At 44.4% G+C, this 21,078-nt stretch overlaps 2 protein-coding genes and 1 long non-coding RNA gene across 3 annotated transcripts in view; all 3 read left to right on the top strand.

Moving 5' to 3' along the window:
• The window catches only part of LOC130705824 (RAD52 motif-containing protein 1-like), a 40,772-nt gene that overhangs the window by 18,074 nt on the left and 1,620 nt on the right, over positions 1-21,078 (top strand). The window lies entirely within an intron of this gene.
• LOC130706010 (uncharacterized) lies at positions 565-11,984 on the top strand. The gene is made up of 3 exons (XR_009006417.1): positions 565-585; positions 1,010-1,114; positions 5,518-11,984. It is a non-coding gene; the product is annotated as an uncharacterized LOC130706010 (long non-coding RNA).
• Positions 15,028-18,678, top strand: LOC130706004 (RAD52 motif-containing protein 1-like). Its single transcript, XM_057536796.1, has 3 exons — positions 15,028-15,256; positions 15,637-15,816; positions 18,517-18,678. Exons 1-3 carry the CDS (start codon positions 15,161-15,163, stop codon positions 18,622-18,624), a joined length of 384 nt encoding a protein of 127 aa, XP_057392779.1. The 5' UTR covers positions 15,028-15,160; the 3' UTR covers positions 18,625-18,678.

Genomic DNA, 21,078 nt, shown 5'->3' with positions numbered 1-21,078 from the left:
TTTTCTCTTTCAGACCCTTCGATAGAAAACGCTACTTCAGAAAACAATACTGCACAAAATGTTTCTGAAGAAATTATTTCTACAGGAAACTCTAGTCTGCCAGGAGGAACCAGCCCTGGAAACACTACCCATAGGAACGTCTCCACTGCACATTCTACTGTTGCTGCAGACAACAGTATGCCAACTGTTCAACACACCAACGAAACACAATGGGAGTAGCACAACACGGGCGCTGAATTATCCTCTAAGCCCACAGGCTTCACTTTCCTAGCGTTCACATCCCCGGGTGATCAAGTTGAAACTCAGCTAAAGCAGCAGCTGCGGTCCCTCATCCCCAACAAGGACATGCGAAGGCTCATTTCTCATGTTATCCAGACTCTGAAAATAGACTGCTCGGAGACCCACGTGCAGCTGGCCTGTGCCAACCTCATCTCTAGAACAGGCCTCCTGATGAAGCTTCTCAGCAAGCAGCAAGAAGTAAAGGTGTCCAAAGCGGAATGGGATACGGACCAGTGGAGAAGTGACAGCTCTGTCAGTGAGAGCACAGAAGCCCAGAGTGAGCAGAAAGAGCAGGAGTCAAGTGAGGTGAGGAGAACCCCTGAAACATGGGACCTGGACTTTTACTCAGTTTAGGACATGCCATGAACGTGCCCAGGCAGGAATACCACGGGCTCCTAGTCTGTATCGTATCTTCAGCCATGAAACTGGCTAAGACAGTGATCTCCCACTTGGCTCATTTAGAGAGTGTGCCACTATCCCTAGGGTAGACGAGAAGAGGACATAACACAAGACAACTAAATTGTAGATAAATAAATTGTAGAAGAAAAGGCTAATGATAAGATTAATAACATTAAATTTAGCTTGTTCTTATAGAAGCTACTCGCCTGAAAGGATTGGGTTCTATAGTAGTTTAAGAATAGTTAGCTATTGTTTAGAATAGGTTTAAGAAGAGTTAGCTTTCATCCCTTGTATCTCCTTGTTTTTAAAAAATTGTCATTTATTTTTTTAGCTCACAAAAGAAGTTCCAGGATGTGGCTGTAACAACAAACTCATCTTGGCAATATCTGTAACTGTAGCAGTGACGATTTTGGTTACAATTCTCTGTCTCATTGAGGTAAGGACAATAATTCATTCAGATTCAGAACCCACAAACTGAGAATCAAAGCCACCTTTCCACCTACTACTACTTGATTCTTCTCTTTAGTCATGAGGACTGAGATACACTTTGTTCTTTTACTGAAAAGTATATTCCCAGGATTTTTTTGTTTCCTTTTCCCTTTTTTGGCTGCGTTGGGTCTTCATCGCGGTGCACGGGCTTCTCATTGCGGTGGCTTCTCTTGTTGTGGAGTACGGGCTCTAGACGCGCGGGCTCAGGAGTTGTGGCGCACGGAATTAGTTGCTCTGCAGCATGTGGGACCTTCCCAGACCAAGGATCGAACCCGTGTCCCCTGCACTGGCAGGCGGATTCTCAACCATTGTGCCACCAGGGAAGTCCCCACAGGATTTTTAAAGGAACTCCACTGCCAGGAGATCTCTGTGGAATTGGATCCATGATAACAAGCCATTGGACTATTTTGACAAGTTAAGTTTAGAAGAAGGCCAGAGTTGACATGATAGTAAAATTTCTTCAACTCAAAAAACTATGGTGATTTGATGTACTCACCTGTCACTCTCAGTCTACTGTTGATTTCTTTCCTTGTTGGCTGAAGTGATGAGAGGTATACTATCTCCACATTCACGGAGCTATCAGTCACCCTGAGAGGGCTAAAAGGACATGCCTAAAAGATAAAAGTATGATCTCATCAATTCCTTAGGTTTACTTAGCAGCTTTCTTCTCCAGTGTATTAGGAATTGTGTAGATAGGTTCCATTAAAACACTGCAAGTAAAATCCTGCCGCAGGCTACTCTAAAGTATGTCATATTTATAGTAGCCTATTCCTGGAGCTAGCCTGTTTACCTTTTGGTCAGTTACATAATGGTTTGTTACTTTTCCCAACAGGCAGTTGCTAACATTAAAAGAGTGATTTTAATAAGTTGGCAATCTTGATTCTACCCTACCAGTCCAACCTGCTTTATTTACCTTTTCTCTTGTTATGGCAGCCCTCCATTGCAGCCAAAGCAGCTCCTCCCTATACGCTAGTTACACCACACCCATTCCTACTTTTGTCTGTGCCTTTGCCCGTCTAAATTTCCTTGATTTTGCTTTGCCTGTGGAAGTCCTATGAATCTCTCAAAAGCCAACTCAAGTTCAGATATCTTTCTTCATAAAGCCTTCCCTGAATACTCCAGCCCTCCCGATCCTAGTCCTGTGAGGTTTGTCACCATTTCTTAGGGGCCATAGCAAAGCAGTCGCCTCCCCTCAGAACTCACAAAAGTGGTAAGCAGTTTTTAAAAAGGCAGCCCCCCAAGAGAGAAACACCAAGGTTAGCACATCATGGAGCTGAGCAGAGACGTGTAAGGACTAATGGCTTCCTGGCCTATCAGACTTGAATAAAACCTGACATGATGTACTAACTTCTAAAGAGAAATGTGTCTATCTGCAGGAGGGTTGGTCAGTAGTGAAAGCATAGAAAAGGTGAGGAGAGACCAACATGGGCAGCGCCCATCCTCACATTGCCCGAGAGTAGAGATGGCACCTTAGGCAGCAGAACTGAAGAGTCAGGCCCACTAGCCAGGCTGTGCCTGTTGAGGAGCTGGATGGATCCAGCTGCCTCAGGCCTTCCCATTAAATTCTGGATTCAGCTGGTTCCTTTTCTAATTCTGTTGTCACCAAGTAGCCTTCGATTGTGTGATTGTGCTTTAGTGTGCCACGGAGGCCTGTCTCCACAGAAGGTAATTCTCTGACTGTGTAGACACGGACGCCCTGTGTGTAGAACAGATGTATTTCTCATTGTCAAGTAATAATTTGGCATTCTGATTTTTGATCAATCCTGTGCTATTGATAAAGTGAGACTGCCACAACAGGAAGACGTGAGTTCTCTCTTGGTGAGGAAGAGTATGATTTCTGAGCCTAGGAGGCTGGGGACTAGCATGGGGTCAGCTTGCTAGTCACTGGCCATTGCCCAGACTGTACCCTCTACATCTCCAGGTGGCATGTGGCCTTTTACTTTTTTAGAATTTCTGTAAAGTCCCCTTTTTATTGTTTCTAACTTCTATGTAGTTTAACCTTGAATTTGTTTTCTTTTGTTTTGGCCTGTGGGATCTTAGTTCGCCAAGTAGGGATTGCACCTGTAACCTCGGCAGTGAAAGCGAGGAGTCCTAACCGTTATTTCCTCTCCCCACTTATATGATAAGCTCTTTGAGGACAGGGGCCATGCAATGTTCTTCCTATGGTAGACACTAATGGTGTTCAACGGAAGAGAGATGAGGCGTTATGTCCATTCCACAGTGAGGAATCATGCAACCGAATATTTATTTGAAGTAGCATCGAGTCCAGCAATAGACCATGTGTTCTTAAGACTTTTGAAATGTCATGTTTTAATATTCCAATCAGTGGGAGAAAATGAATAAATGGTGATAGAATAGCTGCCTAACTATTCGGGGGGTAAAGAATAGCAGATCCCCATTTTTCATCTTAAATAAACATATTTCCATAAATGTGAAAAAAGACCACATAAAGGTATTAGAAAAAAATAAAAGCAATATTTTTATAATCTTATTGTGGGAAAGAGCCTTCAGAGCCTGATGCCACAAGCAGAGCCTTTGATATATTCCACCATCTTGTCTGTGACACCAGCTTAGCACTGATTCATGCCAAGCATAAGATGAAGAGTTATCCATATATTGTCTGATTTAATGCCCACAGTCCTGTGAGGATGATATTACTATCCCTCCTTCATAGATGAAGGAGATCAATGTAAGGCCCCAGTGGCCAAACCAAAAGCAGAAGCCAGTTTGACCCGACTGCAAAGCTTGTGCTCCCTACTCCACTCTTTTGTCTTGTCTCCTTAGAGACAAAAACACTGGAAAGATTCGAAACACTGGAATTCAATGAAAGCCAGTATTTCTTTACTATAAAGAGTTGTTTGTTTGTTTGTTTGTTTGTTTGCGGGTGGCGGGGTTTGGCCATGCTGTGCAGCTTGCGGGATCTTAGTTCCCTGACCAGGGATTGAAACTCGGGCCGCAGCAGTGAAAGCGCCAAGCCCTAACCACTGGACCACCAGGGAACTCCCAAGAGTTTTATAAGTCAACAAGAAGAAGACAAACAGTCCAGGGAAAAAGGGGGCAAGGGCTGTTCAGAGTAGCAGGTGTGTTGACAGTCTGCCACCATATCTGCCCGTCCTCTCCTCATGGCTCCTGTGGGGTGGATTTTGTTAGCCAGGCCTTTGTCACCTCATGACGTACAAATAATCTCTAATATTTTCTTCAAGTACTTTTATAATCCGTCTAGAGTTTGTTGTATTTGTTTTTTAGTGTGGTTGAGGTAGGGGATCTAACTTTTCCCCCCTACATGAAGATCTAATTGTTTTCAAATCTTTCACTGAATGGTTTATTCTTTCTTCCCTGGTCTAATATACTATCTTCATCTGGACTCCATTCTGTGATCCAGTTATCTTGTCCTGTACCACTACCAATATCACACTGCTTAATTCCAGTTGCTCTATAACATATTTTATATCTGGTAGGGCAAGTTCCTACTCTTTGACCTTCTTTTTCATACATTTCATAACTATTCTTACATATATTCTCTACCAAATGTCAGCTGGCCAGGTTTTATTTAAAAATTATTTTGGCTATAAATGGATTGCATTGAATTTGTAGGTTAATTTGAGGAGAAATGACCTCTTTACAACATTCTAGGAGGATGGTATCTCATGCCATGTAAGTACTTCTTCTTAATGTCCTTCAGAAAAGTTTGAATATTTTCATCACAGAGGTCTTAAAAATTTTTGGTTAAGTTTATTGCTAGGTACTTTATGCATTTTTATTGATACAGGAAATGGAATGTTTCTTCTGTTTTTTAGTGAGTTATTTGTGTTATATGGGAAAGCTATTGAGGCTTATATGTTGATCTCTTGATTTTGTGTGTAGCCATCTTACTCATGTTACTTCCAGTACAATTTCGGTTGATTCTTTTGGTCTTTTTAGGTCCCTCATTTCATATGCAAATATGTTTGTCTCTTCCTTTCCAATACTTCGTTTTTCTTATCGTACTGATCAAGACCTCCTCCACAATGATCGATAGTAGCAGTAATGATGGACATCCTACTCTTGTTCTTGACTTTCAAGCAATGCTTAGGTTTCTGCTAGATACTTTTATTTTCTTTTCCTACTTCTAAGAATTTTTATTAGGAATTATCTGTTGAAAGTTATCTAAAACAGTCAATAAAATATATCTCCAGCTGCATGCAAGACCCTAAGGTACTGTGGAAGAGTCAAAGGATTATTAAACAGGGTAGAATTCCTTTCCTTAAAAAAGTTATCATCTCACTGAGTAGATAAGATTTAAAGTAAAAAGGAATGAGTAAAGATTTGGAAATAATTGTAATGGATAATCATGATCATATTTTCTTTCAGAACAGATTTATTCTCATAGAATTGCAAAAGGGGAAGATAAAAAAAGCAGCAGAAGATAAATATTGGTCTTTTAAAGCAGAATTTTACAACTAGAGGAGAACTTAGAACTCATCTATTTCAATTTCCTCACCAAAGGCAGGAAGAATGTTTAATTACCCTAATGGTTTACCCTAATTTATTTATCAGCAGAATTAGCTCCCCAGCCCAAGCTGAGTTAGAACAGGACTGGCACAGATTCATCTGCTTTCACTAGTCCTTTAAGGAAAGAGGGTGGACGGGGAGAGGTTTTGGTTGTACCTGTTCCTGCTGGCCTGGTGCCTGGTTCCTAGGCATCAGGCCAGGCCAGAGGCCTTCTAGGAGGCTCTGCGGTAGGGAGGGCCACATGGTTGGGGATTTAGGGGCTGGCCTCACTCAAAGCTGACGAAAGGTAGAACCTATGAGTCCCTTCTGTAAAGTGGCAAGAAAACTTCCCTTCTCACCCTACTGTTTTTCAGGCCCCCACTCTCTATTCCCTTTATCCAAACCTCATAGAATTTTAACCGGGAGAAACTTTAGACAGCAGTTTGTCTCTTTCTTTTATAATAAGGAAATGGAGAAAGAGAAAGGGAAAATATCTTGCCCCATGGTCATACTGCTAGTGATTATCAAAAAGAAGATGGTCCCTTTCCACTGAGGACTTCTCTGCTGATGACACTGTGCTTGGGCTGTGAGCTCCGTTTTATGTCACAATTCAGTATACAAATACTATATGGGCATAAGTAGTTTCTGACACTAACTTATTGTGCACTCTGATTTTTTTCTATTCTATTTGTATTCAAAAAGAGTATTTTGTGTTTCCCTGCTGGTCATGGCCTTTAAACTGATATCACAATTCACTGACACCTCAGTGACAGCCTGCAATATGAAAGTCAGAGAGCTATAGATAACTTTGCTAGTTGGGTTCAGGTGTTTACTTGGTGTGATTCAACTTATAGGATAGGATGGAGCAGCCAGGAAAATAAAAGCACCTTCTCCCCACAGCCACACCCCCAGCAAATGCTGCATGTGCGACTAAGTCCGAAGCAGACTGGTGTGAAGCGCATGTAGAGAGTAACGAGTTTCTGCCCAGCGCCGCTGTGCAGTGTTTTCTCTGCACGAGGGCTCTTGGCCAAGGCCCAAGAAAGGTGAACGGGGCTGAAAATCCTGCCTATACTCCATGCTAAGCCACGTGCAAAGGTCTCCCCAGAGACACGGGGGGGCCATTTTGGACAGACACAGAGAACTTCTGGAAGGCCAGCATGCATGGGATGATTTTCAAGATCCCGGGTGTGTGGTGATTTTGCTCATTGTGATTATGGACTGAGGTACCCATTTAGTCCTAATAAGACCAGAGATAACACATTGTGAGAGAGATGATAAATGACCTGGAACACTAACTGTGTGTGTTTTCCTCCAAGGGGCTTTTTTCGATTTCTGCTGCATAAGAGAAGCTCAGGGGGAAGTGAGAGTCAGGTAAATTTGAGGGGGATATAGTACTGTGGCCAGAGAAAGCAGGGGAGATGCTGAATTAATATTTCCCTTTCCGAGTTCCAGGAGGGCTTTTTCGGGAGAAGGCGGCCACTTTGGCTTAGGGATATGTATAGGCCTCTCAACGCCACACGCAAGGAAAACATGGCACAGAAGCTACACGACAGGGAGTCTTCTGATGAGGATAAGATATTCTATAAGGATGCAGGGTAAATAATAGAGGACAATTTAAAATTCTCCTCTAAAATGAGGAAATAATGAAAACTATAATTGTTCCTTTCCAAAGTAAAAGCCTTGGCATTATTCTTCGTACCCCAGGGAAGTCATCAAAGCCCCAGCAGAGAAGCTTCTGGCTGCATATTGGGTTGATGAAGGGGCGGGTGAGGAAAGTGAGACAGCACACGAGACAGCCACAGAGTGAGCCCTGTTCTGCCTCAAGCCACCTGCAAATTTTATTTTCTAATATTGGCTTCTCAGCATTGCTTGCAAAATACTTATTTTTCTCATACTAAAATGTATAAATTCATAGCCAAGTCTAACCATGTGGTAAGGAATTAAAATGTAAATAGTTGAATATTTATACACCACTAACAAGGGCCTGCAAGAAGAAGCAGAGCTGAAACTAGAATCCCTCATGGTAGCCAGTACTTCCACAAGAGGAAATGTGGGCTAAGGAGGATGAGTAGAAGGATGAAGAGGGGCTTCCCTCCCTTGTTTCCCCAGTATCATCAGTCCCTGGGAACTGGAAAACATACCATCCTCAAGGGGCATAGATCATTAAATCAAATAGCAATTTATTCTGGTGCTCTCTCTCCTGGTTCATCAAGTACCAGTTATTTACAACATACTCGACCTCCTGCCCATAGAGGATCATCTACTTCTGGCCCCTCTCGTACGGTCATTGTGGTTGCCAGAATATTTGGATCACTGGGTCTCCCTCCACTGTGGAGCCAAGGCCTGACTTTTCTCCCAAGTTCTCAAACTCATGTACAAATGTGTACCCTGTCTTGGTAGGGGGTTCTCCACCATTTCAAGCTGGTGGAAAATTCCCATTGGGTTGTTTTTTTCTTTAAAAAGAAATCCCAACCCTTGGATAACTAGCAGGGAGGTACCAGAAAGACAGGGTAAAGAAGAATGTGTGAGAGCAGTCATAGCCCAAGACGGCCCTCCTCAGGCCCTGGCCTCTCCTGACCCCACTGAGGGTCAGCTGTGTGCTGCTCGGCTCCCTCCAGCTCAGCCCAGCACCAAACCTACCCACCTCCTGCCTCACCCAGCACAGGCCCAGGGCTGCATGATTCCAAGTGCTCATATAGTGACAGTGCCACCTGCGGAAGGTGCAAAGGCTCTTCCACTCCTGCCAAGAAAGTCATTAATCACATTTCTTAAGTCAGTGAGAGTTAAATACATTAATGAGTAAAAGAAATTCTGAATGAACAAGATTTGATAATCTACCAAAATGACCACAGATAGTGCTGGTGGTTTAGTAATATGAGGTGAAGAACTGTGCAAGCCATGGGGTGATAGCACACGGTCCCCCAGAGGATCAGTGGGCCTGGGAGATGGCCCAGCAGGTTCTGCCAGTTGGGTGGGGTTCCAAGCAAAGTGAACGGCCCATCAGTTCTTCTGAGTTATGAATTTGCTGATGCTGCATGAGAGACATCTGTTCTCTCAGTGCCTGCCCAAGTCACCTCCCAAAGGTTCTTACTGAGAATGAAAAACAAGTGTTTTTCTCTGGGCGGTGACTTCAGTGAGCCAACAAGTATTTACTGTGTTTAAGGCGCACGACTATTACTACTAACAATAGGAAGCAGCAGCAGCTAACATTTATCACTTGCTTGCTTGGTGCCAAACCCTGGGTTAGGCATCTTATGGTCTTATTTAGCCCAACAGTCCGTGGAAGCATATCTTGTTAGCCTCGTTTGACAGATAGGAAACAGGATTTAAAGAATGTAGGTAACCTGCTCAAGGACCCAAGGCCGCACGTCCAAAAGTGTGAGTTAAGGTTGGAGCCCAGAACTGTTAGACTCCAACAGGGATGCAGAGAAGTATAAGCTGTGTTTGCCACCAAAGAGTTGATAACAATGATAATAATGAGGAGAAGGAGGCAGCTGTTTATTGAGCACCTGCTATGGACCAGGTACAGTACTAGGTACTTTGGTTACACTATTAGGTCACAAGAATGGAAAGTCCCCATGCCCGCTCAAACTCTGTAATGAGTGGGGGTCTGATTTCAGTAAGAGAGGTGGTCACAAAGACAGGGAGCTGACGAGAAACCAGGGGTAGAGATCCTTGTACTGCTGGGCTTCCCAAAGTGTGGACCACGATTCCAGGTAGCTCCAGGTTCCTAGTTTGGGATATTTCCATTATTTCAAAGTTGGTACATAAATGAGGCTTAGATAATATTTTTTGTATCATACTACCTCAGATTTGCACAATTTTTTATTAGTCTCAAATGCTACCCTACCATATTTCTAAATTAAAATTGCCAAGAGTAAGATTCTGCTTGGCCCAGCTTGACCGAGATTGGGCAGTCTTTTTGCCAGAGCCAGAGACTTCACCTGGCCAGCCTGTGAGTGAGCTGTCTCTCCTTGGATCAGGGAGTCATCCCTGGCTGTGGCCCAGAAGCAGGAGGGGTGCCCAGGGTCAGGTGGTACAACACATGGCCGCCTGGGGCTGCCTCTGTCACCATCTTATGATGGACAAACTAGCTCAGAGCCCAACTCCTTACTGAGACCTGAGAGATAGAAGGGGAGAGGGAGATACAAGGCCAACAGCTACTAAATGAATGCAAATTCTGATTCCGATGAAATCTGTCAGAGAATTTCGCCACTTTTTAAAAGATAATGAAATGAGACAATACATGATTAGGGCAAAAATGATACAGGGAAGAAAATTGTAGGATTCAGAGGAGGGAAGGTTAGGAAACTAGGGAGGGTCCATGAAAAAGGTAGAACTTGATCTGGGCCTGGATTATATGCCAGACACTGTGGCTGGTGCTGGGGAAAGAGTTGATTAGGACAAAGTCCCTTCTCTTGTGGGGCCTTAAGACTGAGAGGAGGCACAGACACCTGAAGACATATTATACAGAGAAGAGAGTGTGTTGACATGACAATGGCAGTGTACCAAGAAGTGGTTCAGCTCTTGGTTGGCTGGAAAGGAGTAAATGTGAGGGATGGCTTAGAGGAGGGGAAGAAGAAGAAAGCCAAACAGAAGTTTCTTGGGAGGACGAGATGAAGGAAAGGCATTCTAGACGGAGGACAGTACAGAGGCAAGAAGCATGAAACCTTGGGTGGGCTTGAAGCGTGTGCAGTCTGGTGTTGCCAAGCATGAAGCACAAGGAGGAAAGGGCAGTACGTGAGGCTGTGCGGGCGAGCAGAGACCCAATCCCAAAGGGCCTGGTCAAGGCGCATGGCCTTGACCAAACAGAGCACAAACTACAATGTTTTAAATAGAGAAGAGACATGACCAAGCTTGAGTTTTATAAAGGGTACTTTGATGGTGGCCTAAAAGTAGAGAGGCTGAGAGGTCAACTTGGGTGTTTAGACCAAGTAGGAACTGGGAGAAAATGGGGCACCAGCCCAGAGGTTTTGATGCAACTGAAGAGCATGTACGCTGGATACACATGAGTGAGAACTGGAAGGACAAGAGCTTATGTTCAGAGAATGAAAGATTGTACATTTAAGATTTTTTATGACAAATTCCAGATGATGATAAGGTCGAAATGTAACCTGGGAATGGAGATCAGTGAGGTGTTGGGAATCCAGAAGGTGATGAGAAATAATTCGGATAGTCCTGGACACTCATTCCTTTCCCCTTTCAGTAGCTCAGTAAAAAGCTAGCTCAGCAGGTACCAGCGAACTCAATGGAAAAAATAGGCTCCCCCTCCTACTGCGACCATTTCTATCACCAAGCAGTTGCCACTGTTAGTAGTATAGACGTTCCCTGCCTCACCATCCCTGTAACTGTGACGCACTCCAGGCTGGCTCCTTCTCTACGGGAACTCTGGTCATGGGACACACAATCCAGCTAAGTCTGGTCTAATCCCCTTCTCTGAAAGCTTGAGGGATTGAGTGCACCCTGTTATTGTTCTGCTTATAAGTTCCCCCCGCCCTGAACAATAAAACCCTACTGTATATTTGCACAGTAGGGGGTTGAGGAATTTCGTGCCCAGGAAAATCTGTGGGTAGTTGGCATGGTAAGTATTGTGGTAGATGTGGAACCTAGAAAAATGGTACAGATGAGCCGGTTTGCAGGGCAGAAGTTGAGACACAGATGTAGAGAACAGACATATGGACACCAAGGGGGGGAAACTGCGGTGGGGTGGGGATGGTGGTGTGCTGAATTGGGCGATTGGGATTGACATGTATACACTGATGTGTATAAAATTGATGACTAAGAACCTGCAGTATAAACAAACAAACAAACAAAACAACTAATACTAAACTTTCATTGGGTTATTTGTATGGAAATATGTTAATACAAATGTTTCAGACATTACATGAAATTTCTAAAAATCTTATACGTTCTGGTATCATGTTATGTCATAATCCTAGTTATTAAAATGTATATCTCAGAAATAACTAATTTTCTTGTCAACTGCATTATTATGAACTTTCATCAGATCTTTAACCGTGGTCATTTTTAAGTCTTTTGTCATTTACAGACAGTTCTGGGTGTACTGTGATGCTTTTGCAAATATGTTCCTATAAAAGGGTTTCATCTTCAAGAAATTCATGGAAAAGACTCTGACAAGTACAGGTTTCTGGTAACTGACTGTACTGCTGAACTGAATGAATAAGCATTTTCAGAACTCTAATGAAAAACTGATGAACTCATAAAAGTGCTAACAAAAGGTCAAGATGGAAAAAAAAATTAATTACATGGCACTGAGTGAACTGATGAGGATGAGTATAATTTTTGTGACTTTCTGTTTGAATTTTAAAAAATAAAAAAATAAAAATTAAAAATTAAAAAATCTCACAAGGATTCAGAGGCAAAGAATATACAAATCAATTTGCACTGCAAAGTAAAGGGGCTGTTACAGTGGAGGATTACTGGACTGAATGTCAATATTATGACATAGTATGAGGGTGTTTCATGTTTGGTAATTGCAATCATTGTTGCTTTTGTTGTGGTCATCCATGTACAATGCTTGGTGTCAGTCTTTATCTCTTGTAAAAATAAAATACAGCGTGTGTGTGTGAAAAAAAAGAAACTGTGTTCCCCAATGAAACCCTGGGATAGGATTAGTCATTTACATCTTTTAAAAATAAAGTCCAACAGTATTAGAGCTGTGGTATACTTATTGAAAAAAAAAAAAAAGTATTGTGGTAGAGGAAACGACTTGGAGCCCATGACCGAAGTCCCCAACTGTTACGGGGGCATCATTCATTAATATGCCAGTTCAAAATACTGAGAGTCTCAAGTCTGTCTGATTCAACCCCTGAATCAGACAGTGTATTGATTATCTGGTGGTATGTAACAGATCACACCAAAATAGTGGCTCAAGACAACAATAAACATTTATTCCTCACAATTTCTGAGTCAAGCCTTTAGGGGAATAGCTTGGGCAGTTCTGGCTCTGGGTCTCTCACGAGTTCCTCAAGATATCGGCCAGGGCTGCAGTCATCTGATGGCTGGACTGAGGCTGCAGGGTCCACTTCCAAGATGGTTCACTCCCTTACCTGGCTGCCAGGGTGGTGCTGGTTGTTAGTGGGAGGCCTCATTTCCTCCCTGCATGGGCCTGTCCACCTGCTACTTGATTGAATGTCCTCACTACATGATGGCTGGCTTCCTCCAGAGGGAGCTGCCCAAGAGAGAGACAGAGGTTATTCCTCTTATGGCCTGGCCTCAGAAGGCACATAGCACCACTTCTGCCACATAGCATGGTTAGAAGTCAGTCACTCGTTCCAGCTCACATTCAAGGGGAGGGGATTTAGACTCCACCTTTTGAAGAAAGAAGAGTCAAAGAATTTGCGGACATATTTTAAAACTACCATAGACAAGAAAATAGAAAGCGCTCTAGATATTTCAAGCCAAAAAAAAAAAAAAAAAAGCCAGAAAGAGAGAAAGATTATATCCAAACAGTTGGTGCTTATCATTGAGGGGGCTAATGGTGGTGAAAGTTGGGGATGGGGGGCATTGCAGCACTAGCCTTCAGGTTACTTTACCACAGCTGCTTTCCATAGACTCAAAACTGCTGCTGCCACTCAGAAGTCAGGAAACTTTGGGAAACCACTGATGAGGTCATTGCAGCCCCAAAGCCCCAAGGGTGGTGACTAGATGGGGAATATGGAGTGTGCTGCAGAGGAGGAAAAAATGATTTCCATCTGCTTTCCACCTTCCAAATTTCACACAAGTACATTTTATTGGCAGAACCCTGCTGTCGAGGGGATCTGTGAAATATGGTTCCCAGGCCTCTAGCACGTGCAGAGAACGGGGTAGAAATGGGTGTCAAGAGCCAACCAACACTATCCGACATGCGTCCGTATACAGGTATGGTGAGGAGGCACCACCAGTACTTGGAGAAGTCCTGGAGCCCTACTCCTGTTTTTTTTTTTTTTTTGTAGGCTTATGGGTGTCCAAGGCTTTGTAAAAGGGGGGTGGTGTCCACATAGAATAACATGGTGGAGAGCTAGCTGAGTCACAAATCTGGAAGGTGTCACTGTAGTTGGGCAGCAGGTGAGGTACTGGTTGCTGGTGACATGCAGTCAGCCCCAGAGGTGACTGGAGAAACACCTGGAGTTGATCCTTAGTTGGTCTCTGGAATGTTCTCACTGGAATGAAAGCTGGGTAGACTGCAGGCAGTGCAGCATCGGAGAGAACATAGCTGCCATTCAAAAGAGCTGTCAGGAAAGGTGTCCATAGGGAAATACCATTTCTCAAAATATGGTCTGTGGACCTCTACACTCAAACATCTCTGGGATGCTTCTTTAAAAGGCTGATCCTGGGACTTCCCTGATGGTCCAGTGGTAAAGAATCCGCCTTCCAGACTTCCCTGGTGGCGCAGTAGTTAAGAATCCGCCTGCCCATGCAGGGGACATGGGTTCGAGCCCTGGTCCAGGAAGATCCCACATGCCGCGGAGCAACTAAGGCTGTGTGCCACAACTACTGAGCCTGTGCTCTAGAGTCTGCGAGCCACAGCTACTGAGCCCTCGTGCTGCAACTACTGAAGCCCGCTTGCCTAGAGCCCGTGCTCCGCAACGGATTAATCCCAAGTATATTTGAGTACCTAATGGAGTATGAGTGTGCTAGGTACTAGAAAAAGGATGATAAATCTGTAAATATTGTTCATGAGGTGTTCCTAATCGCTCTGGAGAAGATTATGGATCTTCTCCAAACACAGATAATGGCTACACTGAATAAATGGATACATACAATGAATGCAATGGATAATGATATGGATAATAAATCTATAGTTATTGGTTTGAAACAGTATCAAGATCCAAGTAATTCCTCCAAAGTCAACAATTTTTGAAGTAAAAGAGCTCAGACATAGGTAATGGGTGGGGCTAAGGATCTGATATATTGAGGTGGAGAAAGTCGTGGTGGGGATGGAGAAATGTGCTCGGTGATTTGGGGATACTTTAGGAAAATGGGCTAGAAACCAGCTTTTTAAGAGTTTCATACTAGACTGTTGATGGCTTTACTGAGTTCTACCTTGATTTGCATATTTAAGACTCATGAAAACACTCAAGTCGAAGGATTGCATCTTTGGTGGTCATTTCTCACACAGCGGCGGGAAATCTAAATTTTTAAAGTTCAGTGGAGAGTTAGCGCTAACTATTTAGTATTCTAGTCCTCTCTGGGAGTTTGAAGATGAAGCCAGCTGCTTTAAAGATGTCTGCACCTTTCGGTCCTATAAACTCACACTTTGGACTCTACGCTAAAAATACATTTGAATAGAAGCGCTAAACTCCAGGACTTCTGTGCGCCGGGGTTGCAGAAGGGGAACAAGAGGCAGAGACAAGCCCGGAGTGGGAGGGGCGAGGGAGAGGCCCGAGCACCGCCCTCATCCCACTCCCACCAAGCTGGCTCCGCCCCTCAGGCTTCCCTTGGTAAATAAGGAGGGCGCGTGCGCGCGTGCGCAGGCGCAGTCCGTTAGCGCCCCGAGCCGCGCACTCACGGTAACGGTAAGATGGTGTCTTTGGTACCTTTTGTGGTTCCCATCGTGGGTGACAAAACCTTGCTGGTGTGGGAGCTGAGCTCTGGACCCACGGCCGAGGCCTTGCAAGTGAGCCGAGCCGGGGCGGAAGGATGGGTGGAGGAAGCCACCCCGCGCCCCAGGAACTGGGCGCCCCGGGGTACTGCTTCAGCACCTCATCTGCCTGTGGGCTGCGCTGAGAGAAATCTTAGTTCTAGAGCCGACCTGAGCAGTCAGCTCGCCCCCACAGATTTTTGAGAGCTAGTTCCCAGCAGACGGCATTGCCTCCTCATGCTTCTCGAAGCTTAGGATTTCAGAGGGAAACCTGTAACTGATATGAGAAGTGTTTGGAGTTGCAGGCTCACCACATTTGCCTGCGGCGAAGGGCTGGGGGAATAGAAGGGAACGGGCGGTTTGGCTTCCTGGGCGTGAAATTTCCTGCACTTTCTCAGCACGGGACCACCCTACAGCATTCTCTGTTCACAGTCTTCTCCCAGTTTGGCCTTCAGTATTCGGTCCGAGTCTTCCCAAATGCAGCAGTGGCCGGTCCTGGGTTCTATGCCATCATCAAAGTTTATTCAGCAAGGGATGCCCACAGAGCCCAAAAGGCATGCGACCAGAAGCAGCTTTTTCAGACATCTCCAGTGAAGGTGGGTCCAAATGTGGAATTCCTCGCTCTACTGGGATGAAGTGCTGAATTTAAAACTAATAAGCCATCGGGAATTCCCTGGCGGTCCAGTGGTTAGGACTCTGCACTTTCACTGCTGAGGGCCCGGGTTCAATCCCTGGCCCGGGAGCTAAGATCCCAGGGGGGAGAAAAAAAAAAAAAAAAGGCCAGTGTTTGTACAGCACTGTGGTGTACAGAATGCTCTCAGATGCATTGCTCCACTGATCCCCCAGTTCCCCAGTTCTTTCTTTCTTTTTTTTAGATGAAGAACTCGAACTCAGGATGGTTAAGTGACTTACTTAAGGTTCATGACAGTAAATGTGGAAACTAGAGGCCAAACCCAAACTTAACTGATGTTAAACACCATGTCATTTTATGCTGCCCCTTAATTTAAGAAATCTTCACAAGAGTCTTCCTTATATTTACTTTTATGTGGATTTTAAATCTGTGAGGTTGACAAATTGTTTTTTAAATTAATTAATTTATTTAATTTTGGCTGCGTTGGGTCTTGTTGCTGCGCGCTGGCTTTGTCTAGTTGCGGCGAGCGGGGATTGCTGTTCGTTGCGGTGCGTGGGCTTCTCATCGCGATGGCTTCTCTTGTTGCGGAGCACGGGTTCTAGGCACGCGGGCTTCAGTAGTTGTGGCTCACGGGCTCTAGAGCACAGGCTCAGTAGTTGTGGCACACGGGCTTAGTTGCTCTGCAGCATGTGGGATCTTCCCGGATCAGGGATCGAACCCGTGTCCCCTGCAGTGGCAGGTGGACTCTTAACCACTGTGCCACCAGGGAAGTCCCGAGCTTGACAAACTTTTGTCAGATGTAACATAAAGGAGGCTTCGTCATCATCATCACTCTGAAACTGCCTATTCAGAACTCCCTTCAGATTCCAGAAAATGGTTAAAATATTCTTTAATGCACTGTAGAAACCTTATTCCATATTAACATGCCATCCAATTTTACTTCCCCAGAATTAACATTTCATTATGTGCCTCCATTCAGCCACCATTCCTTTTTCAAGGACCTTTTCATTTCCTCTGACTAAGTGAGTGAGGCTTCGATTTCCCAGACCTTTCACTGTATAATTGTGTGTCTTCTCTGATTGGCTTCTTGCTCTGGCTACTTCCTACTGACCTTGCTGCCTGTTCTCACCCATATTTCTTTACTCACTGATTTCACCTTTATTGAATCTGAGAACTCTCCTCAGATGTGACTCCAGGTGCACTACCTCCCACTTCTGTACCCTGTGTAACACCCTCTTCAATCCTGGCTGTACTCCCTGGGATTGAAATGATTTCATGTCAGACATTCTTTAATTTGCGGACCCTGCGACCATTTCACATAACCACTCAGATATTACGGATGGTCCTGGAAAGATTATGAGACAGTTACTTGGTATCAGTTGTGAGTAATGAGTTCTTTTCTTATATTGGACATTAAGACCATTCCATAAGCTTAGGTTCTTGAGATTTTCACAGCATAAAGCCCGTCACTGATAGAGTAATGAAGAAAATGTTCTACAAGTCACTATAGAGTTGAGAGGAAAGGGCATTCGTATTAGATTTCTTTATTTAATGCAGAGCCTTAGTTTACTACCCACACCCCCGAAATTGTTACCTACTTTAATTATGCGTTCTTTTTAAATTTTATTTATTTATCTAATTGGTTGCACCGGGTCTTAGTTACAGCAGGCGGGCTCCTTAGTTACGGCTCAAGGGCTCCCCAGTTGCGGCACATGGGCTCCCCAGTTGCAGCAGGCAGGCTCCTTTAGTTGTGGCTCGCAGGCTCCTTAACTGTGGCGTGCGAACTCTTAGTTGCAGCATGCACGTGAGACCTAGTTCCCTGACCAGGGATCGAACCCGGGCCCCCTGCATTGGGAGCACAGAGTCTTAACCACTGCACCAGCAGGGAAGTTCCAATTAGGTCTTCTTTTATTCATTAGCAGGTATACATACTTCTTATCTTTTTCCCCCTGTATTTTTTATAAATACAGACAAGAGAATAACATCTTCAAATAAAATGAAGGAAAGGCCTAATGTATTTGAGTTTTTCTCAGTAGCACGAAGGGAAATGTTTGCCAGCAAGAACTGTGGCCAGGTTATCCCAGATGTCAACTGTCTCTACTACCCAGGGGCTCAGAGCCCTTCTGAAGCTTCCTAATTGTCCAGGACAGCTCCATTATGACTCACCGTACAGGGCCTAGCCTCCGTGTTTTAAATGTTGCAACACTCAGCATTTAAAAATTAGTCTTCATTTCTCCTTCCCAGCAGGCAGCTTCAGTTGGAGAAAGTAATTTCATTTTCTTACGTACTCATTCATTCACTCAGTCAACAGACCATCACTCCTCTATTATATGCCAAGATCTATGCTTGTTTCTGGTAACAAGGAAAGAATAGTATACGGTTCCTTCAAGCACTTAAGGAGCTCATAAACTAGTGACGGAGGAAGATGCACAAACACATCAATAAAGAATTAACAATGCTTTGACTTTATTTGTATTATTTGAATTTTTATGACTATATTTCTATACTACACCCTGTTCAAAATGGAAATAGACATTTAAGAAAGAACTAGTGATGTAAAAAATCCACAGTAATATGTAAGTTATTTAGAGAGTTAAGACTGGAAATATGTGAGAGGAAACGGTGGCAGAAGAGTAGGATGCGGAGATCACCTTCCTCCCCACAGATACATCAGAAATATATCTACACGTGGAACTGCTCCTATAGAACACCCACGCTGGCAGAAGACCTCAGACCTCCCAAAAGGCAAGATACTCCCCACGTACCTGGGTAGGGCAAAAGAAAAAAGAAATAACAGAGACGAAAGAATAGGGACGGGAGCTGCATCAGTGGGAGGGAGCTGTGAAGGAGGAAAGGTTTCCACACACTGGGAAGCCCCTTCGCAGGCGGAGACTGTGGGTGGGGGAGGGGGGAAGCTTCGGAGCCACGGAGGAGAGCGTAGCCACAGGGGTGCGGAGGGCAAAGCGGAGAGATTCCTGCACAGAGGATCGGCGCCGACCAGCACTCACCAGCCCGAGAGGCTTGTCTGCTCACCCGCCGGGGTGGGCGGGGCTGGGAGCTGAGGCTCCGGCTTCGGAGGTCGGATCGCAGGGAGAGGACTGGGGTTGGCGGCGTGAACACAGCCTGAAGGGGTTAGTGCACCACGGCTAGCCGGGAGGGAGTCCGGGAAAAGGTCTGGAGCTGCCGAACAGGCAAAAGACTTTTTCTTGCCTCTTTGTTTCCTGGTGCGTGAGGAGAGAGGATTAGGAGCGCCGCTTTAAGGAGCTCCACAGATGGGCGCGAGCTGCGGCTATCAGCGCGGACCCCAGAGACGGGCATGGGACGCTAAGGCTGCCGCTGCAGCCACCAAGAAGCCTGTGTGCAAGCACAGGTCACTCTCCACACCTCCCCTCCCGGGAGCCTGTGCAGCCCGCCACTGCCAGCCCGCCCAATCATTGTCTAAAGATTGAAATAAACTCTTGTGTAAATGTTCAGTCCTTTGCCTCCTACAGAAGGGCCTGAGCGGAAAAAGTAAATGTAGATCCCTAGAAAGGGGATTCCCACTGGTACTTGAGTTTTTTCCTAGAATCCATGGCACTTGGGCTTAGGGTTTTAAGTCAGAGGCAGGGCTGTTCGCGAATGGAGTGGAGGAGGCTCTACCATCCACCTGAGTGGGTGATGGTTGAGGAGAGGCCAGATCATCTGCACTACCACCAAGTCTATCTCACTGTATGAATCCAGCCCTTTACGCACAGGAGAGCAGGGTCTGTAGCAGTGTAGCCTCAGCTTGTCCATTTGAAATCTGTGAGTAACATGAGATTTGTGCCGCGTTCTTGGTTTGCATTTCCCATCGAGTATTTTAGGAACTTCCAGAACAGATCTGAGCAGTAAAAGTGTGCCATGCCAGGGTACACCTACAACAGAGACATTCAGCTGTACCCCAGTGTTGTGCCTGCCCTTAATCACCAAGATAATGATCTAAGAATGACAGAGGCATGTTTAGTTTTAAACATAACCTAGAAATCAGTTATTCAGATAGGCATTTTAAATTCATCTGTTTTGGTTGGATTTAGGGTCATTATCATTCCTTATGAAAAGGAAGGTAACCCAGAAGCTTGCTATTCAGAAGGCTATGACAGATGCATTCCGGAAACTGCTGATTCTGGTTTTAGGTAAGACCTTTTTGATTGTCCTTGAAGTGATTCAGTTTCAGTGAGCAAATAAACTTATTTGAAAAGTTGATTGGATGAAAATAATGGTTATCTAAAACATTACGTATTCTTTCATTCACCAGATGCTTTCACAGCAGCAGTCTTAAATTTGTTCTTTGTGGCATTTATGAGAAAAACGACAGCAACTGTTATTGTCCCCGGTGTTTAGATGTAGAATGACTTGCCTCAGTTCATACAGAAAGTGTTTGATCCAGTTCTTCCTCAATTGCTTGCTTATCATACAGAATAGTGTAGTGATTATAAGCCTTGGACACCTGTGTTTGAGTCCTAACTTTGTCTCTTAGAATTTGTTGTTGTTGTTGTTGTTGCAATTTTAGATTTTCCTAGCCGGAGACATTTGAAGGTATTTAATGTCTCTAAGCTGCAATTTCTTTATCTGCAAATAGGGTTAGTAATTCAGCTTATCACCTAATGGGGGATATTGTAAGAGTAAATGAGATGATGAATGTCAAAAGCTTAGAACTATGCCTGAAACATAGTAAGGAGACAAAATATATTGACTATTATTATTATCATTGTTGTTTTCTTGTTGAAGAGTTTATTAGATTATGTTTTTGGAATCCATTTAATTTCAGTTTTCATTTCTGATATATTGGGTGAATATGATTCTTATATAATAATCGGCTACGTTTTTGTGAGCCTTGAAAGTGGTCATGCTACTGAATAGCATTGACTGTGTTCCCTATCGAGTTAGTTATACAGCGGTGAGAATGTGACAGGCTGTGCCCAAAGGAGACTTTATGATTAGTAGATTCCCGGAACAGAATTGCTCCCCTGCTTCACAGCCCTGCAGGCTTAGAGACTGAGAAATCCTAGCTAAGTTGTCAGAGACCTTATTTGCTTGTAAGAGTTGACCCTGGATTGGTCTTGGCCTTCCAGCCTGAGCAGTCCTTCCAGTGAAGTTTGACTTCCCTGGTCATCAGGCAGAATCTCCATCAGCTGTCAACTCTGGGTAACAACCTCTAAGAACCAAACTAAATGTCTGGGTTGTTTGTCCCTAATATGCAAAGGTATTG

Source organism: Balaenoptera acutorostrata, chromosome 20 (assembly GCF_949987535.1).
Source record: "Balaenoptera acutorostrata chromosome 20, mBalAcu1.1, whole genome shotgun sequence".
In the NCBI taxonomy this organism is placed as follows: domain Eukaryota; kingdom Metazoa; phylum Chordata; class Mammalia; order Artiodactyla; family Balaenopteridae; genus Balaenoptera; species Balaenoptera acutorostrata.
The sequence above is the reverse complement of the archived record's forward strand: the minus strand, read 5'-3'. Positions and strand labels throughout refer to the sequence as shown.